This window comes from Vicugna pacos, chromosome 16, assembly GCF_048564905.1.
Source record: "Vicugna pacos chromosome 16, VicPac4, whole genome shotgun sequence".
NCBI lineage: Eukaryota > Metazoa > Chordata > Mammalia > Artiodactyla > Camelidae > Vicugna > Vicugna pacos.
The window spans coordinates 41,368,508-41,386,275 of NC_133002.1; the positions used below are offsets into that span (position 1 = coordinate 41,368,508).

The window sequence follows — 17,768 nt, forward strand, 5'->3', positions numbered from 1 at the left end:
TTAATTTTTAATTCAATTGAGATGTGCTGTAAAGGCAAAATATACACCAGATTTCAAAGACTTAGTATCAAAATGTATATACATATATATATAATCTTTTTTTCATTGATAATATGTTTAAAATGACAAATTTTGTATATATTGGGTTAGAGAAAATATATTAAAAATAATGCTACTTGTTTCTTTTACTTTTTAACATTACTATTAGAACATTTAAAAATTCTTTTATTACTCTCTTCATATTTCTATCAGATAGAGCTAATTTAAACCATGGACATTAAATTGTCACTAGACCAGTGATTTCCCAATATTTTTGATAAATTTTTTGGAGCATAAATCCCCAATTTACATATTTTATTTATTTATAAATAATATACATGTATACTACTCTGTATTAGGTAGGTTATAAAACACTGACAAAATGGACGTTTTAAAACAATGAAATAAAAAACAAGCAGAATTAGAAGTTGTACTAATTTCTCTCTGGAGCCCAGTAGCTGACTTTGTGCACCACTTGGAGTGTGCAGACACCATTTTAGAAACTCTTGCACCAGACAGAGCTGCTGAAGGGGAGAAACTGTTAATTTGTATCTCTCCTCCCCTATTGTTGAAATTAGCACCATGCTGAGATGTAGTTGGTTCTCAATAAATGTTTATGGCAGGAATAAATGCTCTTAATAAGCAATGATTTTCTGATGGGTTGCATGTGTTTTTTCACATGTATTGAGCACTTTCTAGGTGCTAGGTGCTTTGCTAGATACTGAAAAGTAAACAAAGTTTAAGAAGACTCAGCCCCTTTCTCGTAGGTATGCTTCTCAAACGTTAGTGTGTATAAGAATCACCTGGAGCTTATTAAACAGGGTCTTGCCCACCACCCCCAAGATTCTGATTCAGTGGATTTCATTTCTAAGAAGCTTCCAGGAAACCACACTTTGGAGGAGACTGATATGCACTGGGAAATTATAATGGCATCCCAAATATTTTGTGAGGGTGAGGTAAGGGAAAGAGAATGAATATATATTGAACTTTTACTATTTGCCAGGAACTTCAAAATACGTATTATACCTTATTTAATCCCCAATTACACTTGATGAGGCATATATTATTACCTTCATTTTCAGCTGAGGCAACCGAGGCTCAGAAAATTTAGTTGAATTGCCTAAGTCATACAGCTGGTGAACTGCAGAGATTGAATGGGTACCCACTTCTCCTGCTGTCAATAGTGCATGCAAATCTTTATTGCCTTCACCTTTTAGATGCTGCCCTAGAAACCAGGCATGCAATGTTTTGTGGGACAGACAAGCTTTCTGTCCTGGCCAAACTAATAAACAATTAAAATATAGAGTTCTCAGTGCTATGAAGGAGGCAAGGCCATGGAGATATATAAGAGACATGCACTTTACAACAGGATTAGGGAAAGCTTTCCAGAAAAAAAAGTGAAGATATGACCTATAAGTTAGAGGAGTGGAGTGGAGAGTATTTGGAACCAAAGATATGCATGAAGGCTGGGGGCAACAAACTATGTGAGGAACTGAAAGAAATTCAGAATGTCTGAAGTATGGTGGGTGGAGGTAAGCAATAAGGCAGCTGAGGAAGGTGGGAACCAGATCTAGCTGGACTATTCAGACATTGACTTTTTTCAAGGAGAGAGGCATGGTCAGACATGTATTTTTAAAAGATTGCAATGCTCTCAATGGAGGACAGATTAGAGGAGAGCTAGCCTGTAGGCAGTGAAATGTGTTAATTAAAGAAGCTAGTGGCAAACATTTGGGTAATACCGTGGTGAATAGGGAGAATAGTGTGCGTGTGTTTAGAAGTGTTCAAAAGCATTTGACTTGCTTGATTAAAAAGGGAGGAGTGGGCAGGCAAAAGATGAATAAAGATGATCTCCAGAGTTCTGTGTGCACAATTTTACTCAGGGTAAGGTTCTGTAAGCTTATTCTTTCATATTTTAAAGGAAAAATAAATTCAGATAAACGAGGTTATGTGAAAGTGAAAAATGTTATTTTAGTAAGATTTCAATAACTAAAACTTATTGACTTAGAAAATATGGGAGAAAATTACAATCTTATGGTCAAGTTTATTATTTTTGTTGTTTTAATTTGTATCAATGGCCTTACCACCCAATGAGTGTGTAGTTGTGAAAACTGGAAATAACTCGTCTTTTTGCCACTATGAGGATTAGGCGTAGAGGACCAGCCATAGGCTACGAATTATCAGTCTACTGAGCTGCTTTTGTGACTGTCTTGCTGCATAACCATGGACCTTGAGTTTCTGAAGCTCCTCATCCCTTTTTACTGTCTCTATTACTCCATCCTGAAGTCTTTGAAGGGATGGTGGATGGCTCCCATCAAGGGACCATCGATGATTTGGACTCCGCCTTCTTCCTCTCGGTCCCGCCCCTTTCCCTTAGACCACACCCCTTTCACTTGGCCCCGCCTTTTGAGAATCTCTGGTATGACAGCAAATTCTCCACAATCCTGACCTATAGGAGACCTGAAGGGTGGGACCGAGATCAATCTTTTTTTCCATTTGTTAAATCAAGTGTCTATCTGGCCCCAGTTTCATCCCACTCCCTCTTCAAGCTAAGGATTGGTTGCTCTGTTCTCGGTCCCCAGCTCATGATTGGTTCTCTCATTCCACCCCTCTCTTCCAGTTTTTGCAGGCGGGATTAGCACGCAGCTTCCTGCTCCTGCCAAAAAAAAAAAAAATAAAAGAAGAAAAAGAAAAGAGGAGAGAGGCGAAAGAAAATGTCACGGAGATCTTTGGTGTTCAATTCGCTTTTGGCCCTGTCGGTCAGGTCAAACTCTGTCTTTTGATTGGTCTTTCGATCTGCCCATCCTGGGTTGGGGGCGGGATTTCCCCAGGAGTCCCACACCTTGTCGCCACTGGCCGAACAGTGCGCCTGTCTGAAGCTCCCGGCCAAGGATTGGAGGCGGACGCGGACAGGTGGGCGTGGATTGGCTAGGGTAGCCGGTCAGTGTGAGGCGGGGGCGGGGCCTCGGCGGCTGGTTGCGCGTGTCCGCCGCTGGCTCCGCTCTATCCGGCTTTGCTAGGGGAGGTGAGTCCGGCCGCGGCGGCACCAGCGGCTGAGGAGGCGGCGGCTGAGGAGAAAGCGGCCGCAGCGGCTGAGGAGAAAGCGGCCGCGGGGACGGAAGCCGGGTGGGGGGGAGGGGGGGAGACGGAGCAGCCTTGAGCCCTGCGGGGGCCGTCGCGCGGGGGGACCCACCCGCTCTCCCCCCCAACCCTCCTCAGCAGAAGCAGCCGGCGGCGGGGGCAGGAGTCAGCTCGCTTCCGACTGCACCCCGCCCGCCTCCCGGGGCTCCCATTCTTTGGCCCCGGGACCCTAACCTCCTCCCGGGGCGGATCCCTGTCTGGGCGTCCGAGCGCTGCCCACCTCTCTTTCATTCCTCCCTGCACCTCCTTACCTTCACTTTGCCCCGGTTCTCTTTCTCCTCTCTGTCCTGCCCTGTCGCCTCCTCTGTGCTCACTCTATTCCTCCTGCCTCCTTCCCTGGCTCTTTTCTGTTCTGCAAAGTTTGGTACCCCCCCTCCAATCAGGTCAACCTGAGGGGAAGGCGGGGGAGATGTAGGAAGGCCTGAGAGTTCGAGGGGGGAAGCAGGTTTCCCCGAGAATTTCCCCCTATCTTTTTAATTTGGGGTGGTTGGAATTTTTTTCAGTTGTATTTTTGAGGAGGTGGTAGGTGTTTAGAAAAGGATGTGGGAATGGAAGGGGTAGATGAGTCAAGCCTCTTACAAGATTCCAAGGGTGGCGTGTTACCTGATCCTTTTCGTGTGTGGAGTTCAGGGGGTCGGGAGGTTTGGCCTTTATTCCCACATTCAAAGTTGGAACCTCCCCCGAATTAAGGATGGAGTTTTAGTACCCACTTGTGGCAGGAAACCTGGGGGGAAGGGGTCCCTTTTTCCTTTTCCTTTTTCTTTTCTTTAATTTTTTTGGGCAACCCACACCCTTCCACACACGCTCACCCCCAAATTCAACACCAAGATCCACTAAGTTGTCTGGATTGACTGATGAAGACATAAAGCCAGTTCCGCTCCATGTTTTTAGAGGTGGAGTGAGTGGTTTTTCTTCATTTTTAAATGGCCAAATGACAGCTTGACCCAGTTTGCTTTCCAATCAAAGGGCATTTTTTTGAATGTCTCTTTGTGGCGCAAGAGCCAACGCAAAAATGATGGCGGCTTACAATGGCGGTACATCTGCAGCAGCAGCAGGTCACCACCACCACCATCACCACCACCTTCCACACCTCCCTCCTCCTCACCTGCACCACCACCACCACCCTCAGCACCATCTTCATCCCGGGTCGGCTGCTGCCGTACACCCCGTACAGCAGCATACCTCTTCGGCAGCTGCGGCAGCCGCAGCAGCGGCCGCAGCTGCAGCCATGCTAAACCCTGGGCAACAACAGCCATATTTCCCATCACCGGCACCGGGTCAGGCTCCTGGACCAGCTGCGGCAGCCCCAGCTCAGGTACAGGCTGCCGCAGCTGCCACAGTTAAGGCGCACCATCATCAGCACTCGCATCATCCGCAACAGCAGCTGGATATTGAGCCGGATAGACCTATTGGATATGGAGCCTTTGGTGTTGTCTGGTGAGTATCAAAAGGAAAACACAACTTCACCTGGTATCTTCTCATGGTTGTGGTTGGGCGAGTTTCATTTCTCACCGTTTTCTCCATGTTGACCTAGTGGAACAAGCTTCTCAACTCAACTGTAGGAAGCCACCCTGCCTTACCTGGTAAAGAGGCCTAATGCATTGGCCGTCTAGGCTTATGCTTTAGAGTCATGGCCAGTTTTGGTGGGGCACCCTCTGTTGAGTAATGCACATAAGTTTGTTGTCTACCAAACTTACTGGGTAGAACCTAGGCAAGCCACTGAACAGAGGATCAATAAATAGATGAATGCGTGAAAAGCTTATTCCTACACAGAGCTTGGCCATCACTCATGTTTGATTTAGTTTGAATCAGTTGCCCAAATTGTAGCAAATGTCACAACTGACCCAAACTCGATTCCTTATAACAGTCTTGTCATTGGGATATACTTTGTTATTCTTTTGGTCTTTTCTTTCCTTAATTTGTGATCTTGATCCCCAGAAGGAAGATAGGGTTCATAGTTGAACCAGTTAAGTTGTTGCATGAGTGATTTATTTTAAACCGTAAAGCTACAGTTGGAAAGTATGTAGCTTTAGCCTTTTGATAAGAATGCATTAAATATAGCATCACACATGAGTACCACAATTGAGGTCAGTAGACTGTAACTATGCAGTGGCCCACATTCAGTGTGATGTTTTAGTGTCATTTTGTGGCTTGTAAGTTGCTGTTACCCCTTGGTTGGTTGCTGTAGTAGGAAGTATACTTTTTAAACATGAAACTGCTCTACTTTTGCTAGTGCTAGGACATTTTTAAAAGTCCAAGGGCTTCTTAAATGCAACATTTTGTGTACTTGTCCTTCTTAGGAAGATTAGTAGTTTATAATAAAATACGTTTATCATTGTAGGGTCCTATTCCTATCAAAACTAGAGTGAACTGAGGTCCCCGCCCCCGCCAAGGATTAAGCATTCTGGTGTGGATAGATGAATTGATGTTTTCAGTGCTTCAAAAATAGATTCCTTCAACTATATCTCAATTAAAAAACAATTCTTGTTAATGTCTAGAAAAACCCCTATCACCACAGGAAAATGAACTGTTTGGAACTAGCCTGGTAAATGTCTCCTTTCGTCATTGCTTTTCAGGCTGTAATTGATTTGAGTTTTATTTTTGCATTATATCTGGCCATCTTTATTTATGTTTCGGATTTTATAAAGTAAGCTACTAAGTGATCTGTTCTGGTTTTTGTTTGTTTTTAAAAAGAGTCCAATTTTGTCCCAGCTAGCTCTCCAAGGAGCTTGCTGCTGCTGCAGTGCTGCCTTCTCCAAGGTGTGTGAGATTCCTGGTGGGAAAGCGTGTAGCCGCTAATGGTGCCTCTTGTCTCTGCTCAGGGACCTGCCTGTTCTTGCCTTCCTCTCTTCCCTTCCATAGCCTATCCTCAGGGATTGCACCATGAACTGTCGTTCCTTGCCTAACCCTTGAGGATTTAATAGCTGGGGGGTGAGGGCAAAGGGGTGGGGCCGGAAAAAGATTGTTCCTTGCTTTAAATTGTGACAGTGACTTACTGAGAATTTGGATTTTCTTAGACCTGGATGCTTGCTTTCATTTTAGTGCTTTGCATACAATGCTAAGAACTAGAGATACTGAAAGGGTAATGGGTTGCAGCATTCTTGACTCTGTTCTAAAGGTATTATTGGCTTACATTTCTATCAGATGGTGATGTGACTTGTAGAAGTTTTAACTTCAAGTTGGTGCTAAGGGAAAAAAAAATTTTTTTTTTTAAAGAGGGAGGTGAGAAACTGGAGTGCTGAAAATACCCCAGAGCAAACATTCTGGTAGTGGGTGTCCTGAATTAGTGATATATGAAAATTTGAATGTGTTTGATTTGAATTCATTCCAAATTCTTTCATTGATTGACACCTTCTACCACCTATGGAATTCTTTGCATGCACTTGAAGTACCTCCATCTGTATGTAGCATCGTCTACAACTGTAGACCAGTTGTTTGGGGTTTGCTGTCTCACTGACTGCTTTTGTAAGTCCCTTGAGGATAATGACTATGTCTGCTAGAGTACTTCTTTTCCTTCCCATCACCTAGCACAGTACTCTGGCATCTTTGCTGCTTGGTTACTTGATATCCTGGTCAGGTCCTTCTTTGTTCTTTAACCAAGTTTTTCTACTTAGCTGCATTGACTATTTTTGTCAGCTGTTACAGGTGAAATACAATTTGGCATGAAAAAAGGGAAGAGTTCCAGGTGTGTGTTTTAGTATGCAAATACTTTTCTATTTTTATATTTACATATGATGACTTGCTGTCTGAATTTCCTATTATATTTGGAATTTAACTGCTATCTGTCCTGAGTCAGATTGTTAAAACTGGAGATTTGAACATGAAACCAGTGTGAATTGCACTAGTATTCTGAAACCCAAGCTAAAGATATTAGAGAGGTTTTTTTACTTTTTCACTAAATGAGAATTTTTCTTTTTAATTTAGAAGGCGCCTAATGAATGTGAAACAACAATCTAAAGTGATTAAAATGGAATGTAGAAATATTCTACCAATGATACATCATTTAATTCAAAGCGCCATATAGCTACTTGGGCATTATAAGAGTCACTTAGACCCAAATATGTTTAATGCATTGTGCTAGTATTTTTCTTCTGGTGTAGCATATGAAAGGAAACTATATCTGCTCTCGTTTCTTTTTCTGGACATGTACCCAGTAGTACTAACTGATGGCTAAAAATGTTGCATATAATTTTGGGGGATATTGTTGTTCCTCCATGTAGACAGGGAGAGATATTTGTAGAAGTGATGCAGCGTTTTACCATTCAGATTTATCACTGAACAATTTAGTCTACTAGGCTTGATTTATCTTTCTGCTGAGTTTAAGTATTGGAATAACTTATCAGTATTGGACAGTTGTGTAAAAGTAGTGAATTACCTATTAGCTTGCTGGTAAAGGTGGTGCTTTGACAGTTCAATTAAGGTTTCATTAACAACTGTCTGCTGTGTTTTATCTCAAAGTAAAGGTTCCAGCTTACCTGGTAATATGATCATAGGGTAGCTGGAGATACATTCATTGCCAATGATAGAATGTTGTTCATGGGTTACCAAAGCATCATATATAATTTGACCTTTATCAGATGTCAAGGCTTCCAGATGCCCATATGGACATTTTCATAATGCAAAACCAAAACACAAAACAACACACAAACAGAAACCTCAGTCCTTTGGTGAGGATAATATAAATACCTTTTCGCCTGTAGTTCATACCTGCCAAAGGAAAGTTAAGTTTTGCTGTTCTTAAAGATATGACAACATTGGGATGAAAAGTATTGGAACATAAGGCTTCAGGGGCTCATGAAGCCTGTACCTTTGAACACTGAAGGAAGTTGACTACATGAGAGAGGTTTGAGGACTGCTAAACCCAGGCAATTTTGATATTGGCATTCTGAAATATCAGACTGAATTAATGGTACATATTGCCACCTTGATAGAAGTGAGTCTGGGAGAAGCTTCCACTTTATAAAATCAGTGTTTTTGGTTTTTTTACTTACCTGATTAATTGGAAGAGCAAAGATCCTGGGATTCATTCAGTCTGTTGCCTTTGTTCTCCAAGTAAAGTTGGAGAACTTTGAATTTTATTATTCTAATACCTTCAGCAGGTTACTTTAAGTAGTTTGAAACTTAAGCATCACTGTAGTGATACTTAGTTATTTACTAGCTGTGTGATCTTGATATATTGTTTAACCTCTCTGTTTCTCATCCATAAAATGAGGATAATAATAGTACCTATCTTATAGGATTGGTAAAAGGATTAAATGAGGTAATCCTTGTAAACCAATGAGTATACTGTCTAGCACACCGTAAGGACTCAATAAATGTTAGTTGTTTTTATTGTAGTTATTATTGATAGGAAATTCAAACTTATGTAAATGTGTGTAGAAGTGGCTTCACATATGGTCAGATTTATCAGGTGAAATCAACATGCAGACTGTTTTTGGAGGCATGACTTTAAATACCATAAAGTGTCCCTGTAGTTGTGCTGTGATGCCAGGGAGGTAAGGAGGGCTGAATTATGAGTTGGGGTAAAATATTCTGTTCTATTTTATTAGAAACAAACATATGAAAAGTAAAAAATACTCATGTTTGTATGGACTTGGTAGATGTTCTAGTCAGATCATCTGCACTATTTTAGAAAGTATTATGGATTTACATACCTGAAAGGAAATTAAAAATTTTTTTCTTCTTAGAATGTAACAAATGAAGGACATCCTTATTTTGAAAGTTCAGTGTTAGTGGAAATTCATTTTACTTGTGTTTGGATGAAAAGGTGTGAATTGTTAAAGAAAATCCCAGTGAGGTGAGGGAAATGTGTGATTTAATGAAAAATTATTCAGTGTAAATCCTTATGCATGGCAGAGATGTCTAGCTTGCTCATCTTGTGAAGATTAGAGGCATCATTTTTTTTCCCACGGATGTTTCCTCTGGTCCATCTTACTCCTCAAATAGCAAACCATAATTTGGAAAAATGGGGAATGCTTTTGGGATAATTTTGGGAAAATGCTGGAGTTAGCTGCATCAGAAAGAGTAGTATCCTAAAGTGTATTTTGTTATTAATTGTGGTTTACAAGTTAAGAATATGTAGTATTGAGAAGTTTCTGTATCAGCCAAGATTAACAGCCACAGCTGGATTCTTTGGGGGGTCTGCTTTGTGAAAAGAGCTTTGAAGAAGCAGAGCCTGCACCATAAAAAGGAAACGGTTACTCTTCTAGACATAACAAAGCATCCGTGTGAAACTAGAAATGTGGAAATCTATATTGTTTGCTTTAACTACAAACAAACTCACTTTTAGAAACTGCAGGTTCATAGTCCTAAAGTAGAGAGGCAAAGAGAGAGAATAAAAGTAACACAGTCTAATGACACTGAACTGGTTTCTTGGTGATAGAAATTCCATCGCCTGTAACATTGGAAGTCATTTTGTACTTAGACTTCTGGACAAGATTATGCAAATTTTATTCAAAAACTAAAAATAAAACAAAACCACAACACAACAAAAGAAACTTGTTTTATTCTTGGGGAGAAATTTCATGTAATGTTATTGAATATCAGCTCAGAAGGAAAAAGGATGATTTTTCTTTTTTACTAAAAACATAAATTTCAGAAAGAATTGCCTTTTCGAACAAGCTAAAGCCACTGTATCACTTAAAATTGCACGCAACTTTTTAAGCTGTCAGTTAGCACCACTGGTGCATGTCCTGAAAAAGAAATAGAGGCAGATATAGTTCCCTTTCATATGTTATGCTAGAAGAATATTTGCAAAATACTGAATATTTATTTGAATCTAAGTTCTGGGATTTATCCCTCAAAGCATAGGCAACTGTAGAGTTGTTGTTCCTTCATATAAAAGACCATCTTCTATTGGAGCACTGGAATATTTCATTATCTTCACAACTTGGAGCAGTGTAGTTTTATTGTGTAGAATTGTGTATCTATTCTTGGTGGTTTTTCTTACGTTTGTTGATGTCCTAGCAGTTAAGAATCAACTGTTTGTGTACTGTATGTTTCCTTAATATGCTGATTTGATTTCTTTGGTGGAAATTGTCAAGGCCAAAGAAACTTTTGTCATCAAAAACTATCATTTGTCATCCAACCAAATAGAAAGAAAAGTCATTGGGTGAAAACTCTTTCATTATAAGATTATATTAGGGTTTTACTTATGATTCCCTGTGCTTCCATAATACTCTAGTGAATTATTTCTTGATCAGGCCATCTAATGCAGATCAACAATGATTTCCTAACTAAAATAGCTTGTCAGTTTGATCTTTTTGTTGCTTGGGGGTAACACAGAGAGTGCCTTAGGCAGGAGTTGTAATAGTGTCAATAAGCACGTGGTAAGTCATCGTAGACTTAGTTCGTAGTTCTAAGGTACTTAGCCAAAAGAGATTAGAAAAAATTCTGGCACTCTGGCATTATGAAAAGATGACTTCTAAGGAAACTATGTTGAGTTCAACTTTAATAGTTAATTGTAATGGTGTTAGTATAGGGAGTGTGTATAGGCTGTATGCCTTTGATGATGATTAGTGCTCTTTACTTAAACCCAGCTTCACATCGGTGTTTTGAATTAGTTTGGCTAATTGAATCATATCTGCTATCAGACAGTAGGTTTTGACATTGTTGGAACTCACTAATCAATGTATTTTTATTGTCTACCCACCACAGCCCAGCACTATTGTACACACTAATGAGGATTCTTAGCTCTATAAATGATTTAGCAAACCTCTTTCAAGTTTCTATTATCTGTACTGTGCTTGGTACTGGGATATAAAGATGTTTAAGTCATGTTATTGCCCTGAAGGAGCTTACAGTTAAATAAACAGTATGAAAAGTGATACATCCTTGCTCTCAGGGAGCCTTGATGGAGAGTTGAAACTAATTTTGAAACTGTTAAATAAAAAACATAAGGACCTACTATTTTCACTTGTTCTTGTAATACTCATGTACTCTGTGTCGACTGTTTGCCAGGCACTGTGCTGGCTGATAAGGATTTAAAGGAGATTATGATCTAGTGGGGAGAGAGATTCGTAAATGCCATAAATGCAGCAGTAGAGATACTCCCTGGGAATACAGAGAAGGATTTCTGTGGGAGGTGTGGATGCTTCCAAGAAGAGGTAGTACCTCAACTGAGTTTTAAGAGTGAAAGAGTCAACTAATTGGGAAGGGCATTATAGGTGGACAGGCCCATACCCAGAGACTTACAGGGCTGGAGTTTTTTAACGTAAAGTGTATTTGAAGATGATAGGATAAGGGTGGAGATGCAAGCTTGAGCTAGATCCTCAGGAGGCTGGTGTGTCCTACTGAAGAGTAGAGACACCATTGGTACTTGGGAGAGGGACAAAAAAACCTTACTCTTTTTATGAATAAAGCACACATATACATATAGTACATAAACAGATATACAGCATATCTATGGTATTAAAATTTCATGAGGGGGTGTTTGGGGGGAAAATGTCTAAAAATGCTACTGGGAGGGCAATAATGAAAAAGGTTGAAACATTGGGAATGGCAGCCATTGGAAGTTTTTAAGAGAGTGACTTATTCAGAATATTGTTTTTTCAAGATATGTAAATGGAAAAGTAGAGGTAGCTGAGGTCTAGGCCTTAGGGAATGTTCTCAGTTGTAGATGGAAGAAATTATCGGAAGTGGAACTAAAGGGCAGTCAGATAGGAAAATATGTTCGTGGTGATTGCCTATGAATGACAGAAGATTGTTAAAAAGGTGGGAGATCTTTGGTGCAGATAATGTCAAAGAAAATTATGGTGGAGAAAAGGCTATTGAATTTAGCAAGTAAATAATTGATCGCACATGAGAGAATGATTCTGTGTGTGATTTTTTTCCCCCTCTGAGATACATGTTTGGTTCTGAAGAATGTCTTCAGTATTAGTAGCACTTTGTTTTATTATTAATACAATTCTCTCAAACCCCAAGTTATTATTCGTTTAATAAACTAGAGAACTTGATGTTTATCATGTTCAAGGTGCCATTTCCTTGGGAAGAATTCTTTTTTTAATGACAGGGTAATAAAGTACTAAATTATACTTGTTACGAGACCAGGTTCTGGCCCCTGCCTTGCTACCAACAACTCTGACCTTGATAAAGTTATTTGAGTTTTCTGAGTCTTGGTTTCCTCATTGATAGAATCCTGTGTTTCCTAAGTTTGCATTATAAAATTGAATTAATATTTGTGAACCATTGTGGCATTACTTTGGGCAAGTAGATTCTGCTAGTGACCACAAGACAACTTTCTTCAGGACTACAGATGTTGAATAGCTTCTAAAATTGCTTAAAGGTAGAATGAGATAAATGTAACCTTTTTCTGGTGGGTAACCCTTTTCCAGAAAACTTTTTATATAGTTTTCAAATTTGGGATCAGATTTTAAATGTGAAGTTGTCCAGAGACTTACCTTCTCCTATTACTGACTTACTGGTAATAATCACTGTATACATGTTGCAGTGTAGTGGTGAAGAGCCTGCCATTTGCAAATGGGCAGTCAGTTTTTTCCTAAATATGAATTTGATATTATTTTCCTGATAGTACTTTACCTTTTTAGTAGTTTAGGCTTTATTTGCTTGCTTTCTTAAATATTTGAAGTGATTTTTAAGTAAAGTCTAATATTAGGTATTTTGTCTTTTTTTTGTGTGAGTAATCAGGTATGATGATTTGTGTACCAGTGCTTACATTAACTAGCAAGTTGATTTAAAATGTTTTGTGTTTAGGAATCTTTGAAATTTTGAATTTGCATAGGGAATTTGCTGGTTTGCAGATGGACCTCTCAGAAAATGAGCTGTGTCACAGCTTTAAGGCAGTAGCAGTTTAGGGCACACAATGCCCAGATTGTAGAGGGACCGTGACTTCCTGAAGCTCTTCCACAGCAGGAAGGGAGCACTTTCATAGAAATAAGTCTTCAGCAAACCAGCAGATACACAGTTGACCCTTGAGCAACCCGGGTTTGAACTGTGTGGATCAACTTATATGCAGATTTTTAAAAATAAATTTATTGGAAAATTTTTTGGATATCTGTGACAATTTGAAAAAATTTACAGACGAACCCCATCACCTAAAAAATCAAAAAATTAAGTAAAAGGTATGTCATGAATGCATAAAATATATGTAGATACCAGTCTATCCTTACATAGGCATAAGGTGAATGATATTTAATATGAAATTAATTGTGTGTTAGTTTGGTGGTTTTTTTTTTTAACTGTTTTATAACTTTGCTTTCCAAGAATTACATTACCAAATAGTATGTTCCCCCCTCACTCACTCATAGCTGGACAAACTGTGTATCAGCATATTATTACAGATAAGTGGCTTTTTAAAAAAATGTAGCAATGTTTCCAATACTCTTGGTTAAACTGGGCTACCATGAAGCTACCATATTGCTATTTCTTTGTTATCAATGCATGAGTAGTTACACCTGTAAATAAATATGTATTTCTTTTTCACATTGTATTTTCATCTTTGATGTCTAGTGTTAGTGATACATATACTATCTAGTGTTTTGTATCATATAAGACAATATTGTTAGGTATTAATAGATGATTCATCTTGTAAACAGCACTGTAAATACATCTTCTCTCTATGGTTTTCTTAACATTTTTTTTCTCTAGCTTACTTTGTTGTAAGAACACAGTACTTAATACGTATAACATTCAAAATATGTGTTAATTGATTGTGTTATTGCTAAGGCTTCCTTCCAGTCAACCATAGGCTATTAGTAATTAAGTTTGGGGGGAGTCAAAAGTTATACATAGATTTTTGACTGCACTAGGGTGTCAGCAACTCTAACCTCCGTGTTGTTGAAGGGTCAACTGTATAATTAAAGCCATATAATATGATTTTAAATTTCTAGTGGCCACATTAAAAAATGTGAAAGGAAACAGGTGAATTAATTTTAGTAATATAGTTTATTTAACTCAAAATATCAAAAATATTATCATGTCGACATGTTATTACTATGAAAATCATTAATTAGATATTTTACATTCTTTTTTTCCCATACAAAATGTCCAAAATCCAGTGTGTATCTTAGTGCCTACCACATGTCTCAATTTGGACTAACCAAATTTCAAGTGTTCAATAGCTATGTGGCTCCTGGCTACCTTATTGACCAGCCCAGTTCCAGAATCTCTCTGGCCTTTATTGGGTTGTATACTCATTTCTGAACCAGTCAGTGTCAGTGAAGATGAGGTTACTTTTGGGGCAATCAGGTCCATCCCTGGACCTGGAGATGGAGTCAGTGATAAGTAGGAGGGATGAATTCCAGCAGCGAATGCTGGGAAGGCAGTCATTAAATGACCAAGAACACACACATCTAACTTATGTCAGACTCATAAGAACTTGACCTGGTCTGTTTATAAAACAAACTGGAATGATGTTCTTTGTAGAGAAGTTGTCCTGCCTGCCCTGAATTATTTGGAGTATTTCCCTTTTCTTTTCTGAAGCCCTGTTTGCCTAAAGTAGTAGCAGAAGGTAAAATTGGTACCTGATCCTTGCCATGTTTGCTTTTCTTTTCAGCTAGATCAGATATCCTCCACTGATTTCTTTCCTCTCTCAGTGTTGTGGTTTTGTTATCTAGATAAAGTTCTCAGTCTTGTTTTCAGTTTAAGTAATGTAGAGCTCAGTAGTGTCAGACAGCAAACTTCTTACAGAGAAATGGGCAACACAGAAACTTTTTGTTTATCTGTTCCTTGACCTAAAATTCTTGCTCTGAGTTACAGAGAAAAGGTGAAGAGAGACATTTGAACAAATAGATAAATTTAGTCGTTTGACCCAGATTGCAGCTATTTTTTTTTTCTGTCTGCATGGATAAAAATCATCCTCATTTACATAAGCAGGTGATTTTTCTTACATGCTAATTTTCTTAATGCACCATAGCAGAGAGCTACAGATTTGCAAATTGTGTAAGTAAATTGAAATAAACCAGGTGACTATTTCACTTTATTATCTTACCAGTACAGAAGTACCCAAAGGGTGCAATTATCAGGTGATTGTCTCATTGCACTTAGAAGTTAACAGGCGCCCGATGCAAAGTTTTTTTTTCTCACTTCTCCACTTCCTTCTCTTTTTAATTTTTTAAAATAGGAAACTATTGATTCTATATTTACTCTGATGGGGCTAGATGTGGGTAATTTTGAGCTATATTAAAAGTAATCCAGAAGCCATAAAAATTGATAGGTAATGGTAATATGCAGAAAAAGGCACGCAGTATACTTGGTTTGGTTTTGAATTGCCTAAGAATTAGATGAGAACCTTCAACCATGTTTAATTGGTTGGCTTCCTCTGTGTTCCTTTTCCCAAGTTCTGCATGTTATAGTATTTGAGGTTATTGTAAAGATAATTGGGTGTGTACTGAAGCCAGTGTTCAAAATAAATACTGATGCATTCTTTCAAAAACCAAAATGGTTAATTGCAACATGGTTTAAAAATGTCATTTCAATAAAATAGAAATTTTAGAAAGGTACAACCCGGTTGGTTTTAGGGACTCTTTTCACAGAAGGTCATGAGGACAAATAATGTCAATCAATAAAGCATCCTCCCTTATTAAAACATTCCAATTTTAACTTAGTAATTAATGCTATTTATTTAATTCCTCAGATGTTATAATGTTGTTTACTTAGTGATATGTATGGAGATTAAAGTATACTTTCTGTATCTTTGAAGTAATGACTCAGAAATGAATTAAACTTTTAAGCTAGCAAGTTAAAAGGTTGGCCAGTCTTTTTATATCAGTACTTAAATATTATTTCTTTTCAGGTAAAAGAAAAGTAGTTTAGAAGAACTTTGAGAGCAAAAGCAGTTAAGTTAAAGAATGACCTGAGGAGGACAGCACTTAAGTACAAAGGGACAGGGTAATTTAATAGTTAAGAGCCTGTACTCTGATAGCAGACTGCCTGGATTTAAATCTTGCCCTTATTAGCTGTGGGTGAATTATTTAACCTCTATGTGCCTCATGGTTGTCGTGTGTAAAGTGGGGATAGTAAATACTGGTATATCTACCTCATAGGGTATTGTGAGGATTCTGTGAATCAATATATACGTAAAGTCTTAGAATTGTGCTTGGCACTATGTATTTGTCAGCTGTCAGACTTATTACCAATTTCAGGACATGTGAGAAAATAGAGTATCTCCTTAAAGCTTACTAACCTAGGGCAGATAACTAGCTTTTGTGTGATTGTTGTCAGGTATCAAGTACGTGATAATACCAGAGATTTTTTTTTTTTTCTGATTAACGCCCAACTGTTTTTGAAAAATTCAAAGTCTAGACTGCCTTCCAAAGGTAAAATTTCCCTTAGCGCATAAAAGGAGGGTTTTCCTTACTCTTTAACTCCCTCCTCCCACCCTATTATCAAAGTAATAATATGTTCATCATAAGAAACTCTGAAAATCAGAAAAGCTGTTTTTAACCTACAACTCAGAAATAGCCACTAATAGTATTTTGGTATAACTTTTTTTACCTGGAATGTGTGTGTTTGTAATAATATTAGAGTTGGGATCATGATTATTACATTGTACATTTATGGTTTTGTATCCTGTTTGTTTCACTAACATTGCAAAGGTAGATTTTGGCCTTTTTTCTGGAGGGCTAATTTTTTCATTCTCACAAGCCTAGAGCTCTATCTAAAAGGAATTATGGAGTTGCAAGATACTTTAGAATGCATCTAGTGTAACTGCCTCATTTTATAAGTGGGAAAATTGAGACGCAGAGAAGCTGAGAGATTTGTTCAAGGTTACACAGCTGGTAAGAGGCCGAGCCAGAACCTTTGCTCCTTTGCTTCTTTACCAGTAATACCTGTCCAACTTAATGCCCATTGAAAATGGAGGAAGTGTTCTTCTAAAAGCAAAACAAAACAAATAAAAAACAAAAACTCTATAGGAATGAAACCGGGAACAATGCTTCTGAAAAAAAAATAGAGTATTTAGAATACTCTTTTTTTGTGTGTGTCAGTGATTCTAAGGTTTCTGGTAAAAGTTTAATGTCATGAGCTACAAGGCTTTTGGTGGAAAATAACTCACTCTTTTCATGTTGTATATAATCGTGTTGTGTATCTGCTTTGAGGATATCTTGCCCCTCCCGCTTTTACTTTTTTGAAAAATTTTAAACCTGAAAATTTGAAAGAACTGTACAACGATATACCCATAAACCATTCTTCTAGATTAACATTCTGTGACTTTTGCTTTATCTGCTTTGAGGCTATTTTTACAGAACTTGCTGAGATTGGATCTTGATTAAATTTAGACTTACAATGTTAAGAAATTTATGGTCACTGCATCAACTCACTGTTCCATGTAATAAGTTTTGTAAGCTCTCCAACAAGAGAAGAAACTGGAAGTTTTCAAGCTTGTGACTTTCTGGAATGCTATTTATTCTCTTAATACTTAAAACAAAATTCAGTGTGAATCAAATGTGCAACTGAAACATACCAGTCAAAACTAGGCTTCAGGCAGAATAGAAATATTCCATTCTGCAGAGTTTTTCTTTTTTGTGGCATTTATCTCAGATTGGGGAGTTAAGGGACATTTTCAAAATAAGAACCTAAGATCTAGTTTCACAATTTTGTGACATAAGACATGATTAAGGTATTACATTGTTGAA

The 17,768-nt window shown here is 38.3% G+C and overlaps 1 protein-coding gene across 5 annotated transcripts in view; it reads left to right on the forward strand.

Annotated features, from left to right (window-relative positions):
• The first annotated feature begins 3,143 nt into the window (after window positions 1-3,143).
• The window catches only part of NLK (nemo like kinase), a 131,361-nt gene continuing 116,736 nt past the window's right edge, over window positions 3,144-17,768 (forward strand). For 3 of the 5 annotated variants that reach the window (XR_012059679.1, XR_012059680.1, XM_031685309.2), the window contains exon 1: window positions 3,144-4,614. Coding sequence is in view for 2 of the 5 variants with exons in the window: in XM_031685309.2 (XP_031541169.1) it covers window positions 4,157-4,614 (458 nt within the window). In the remaining 3 variants the exon portion in view is untranslated. The remainder of the gene's footprint in view (window positions 4,615-17,768) is intronic. The other 2 variants (XR_012059678.1, XM_015245851.3) reach the window with 1 other exon arrangement.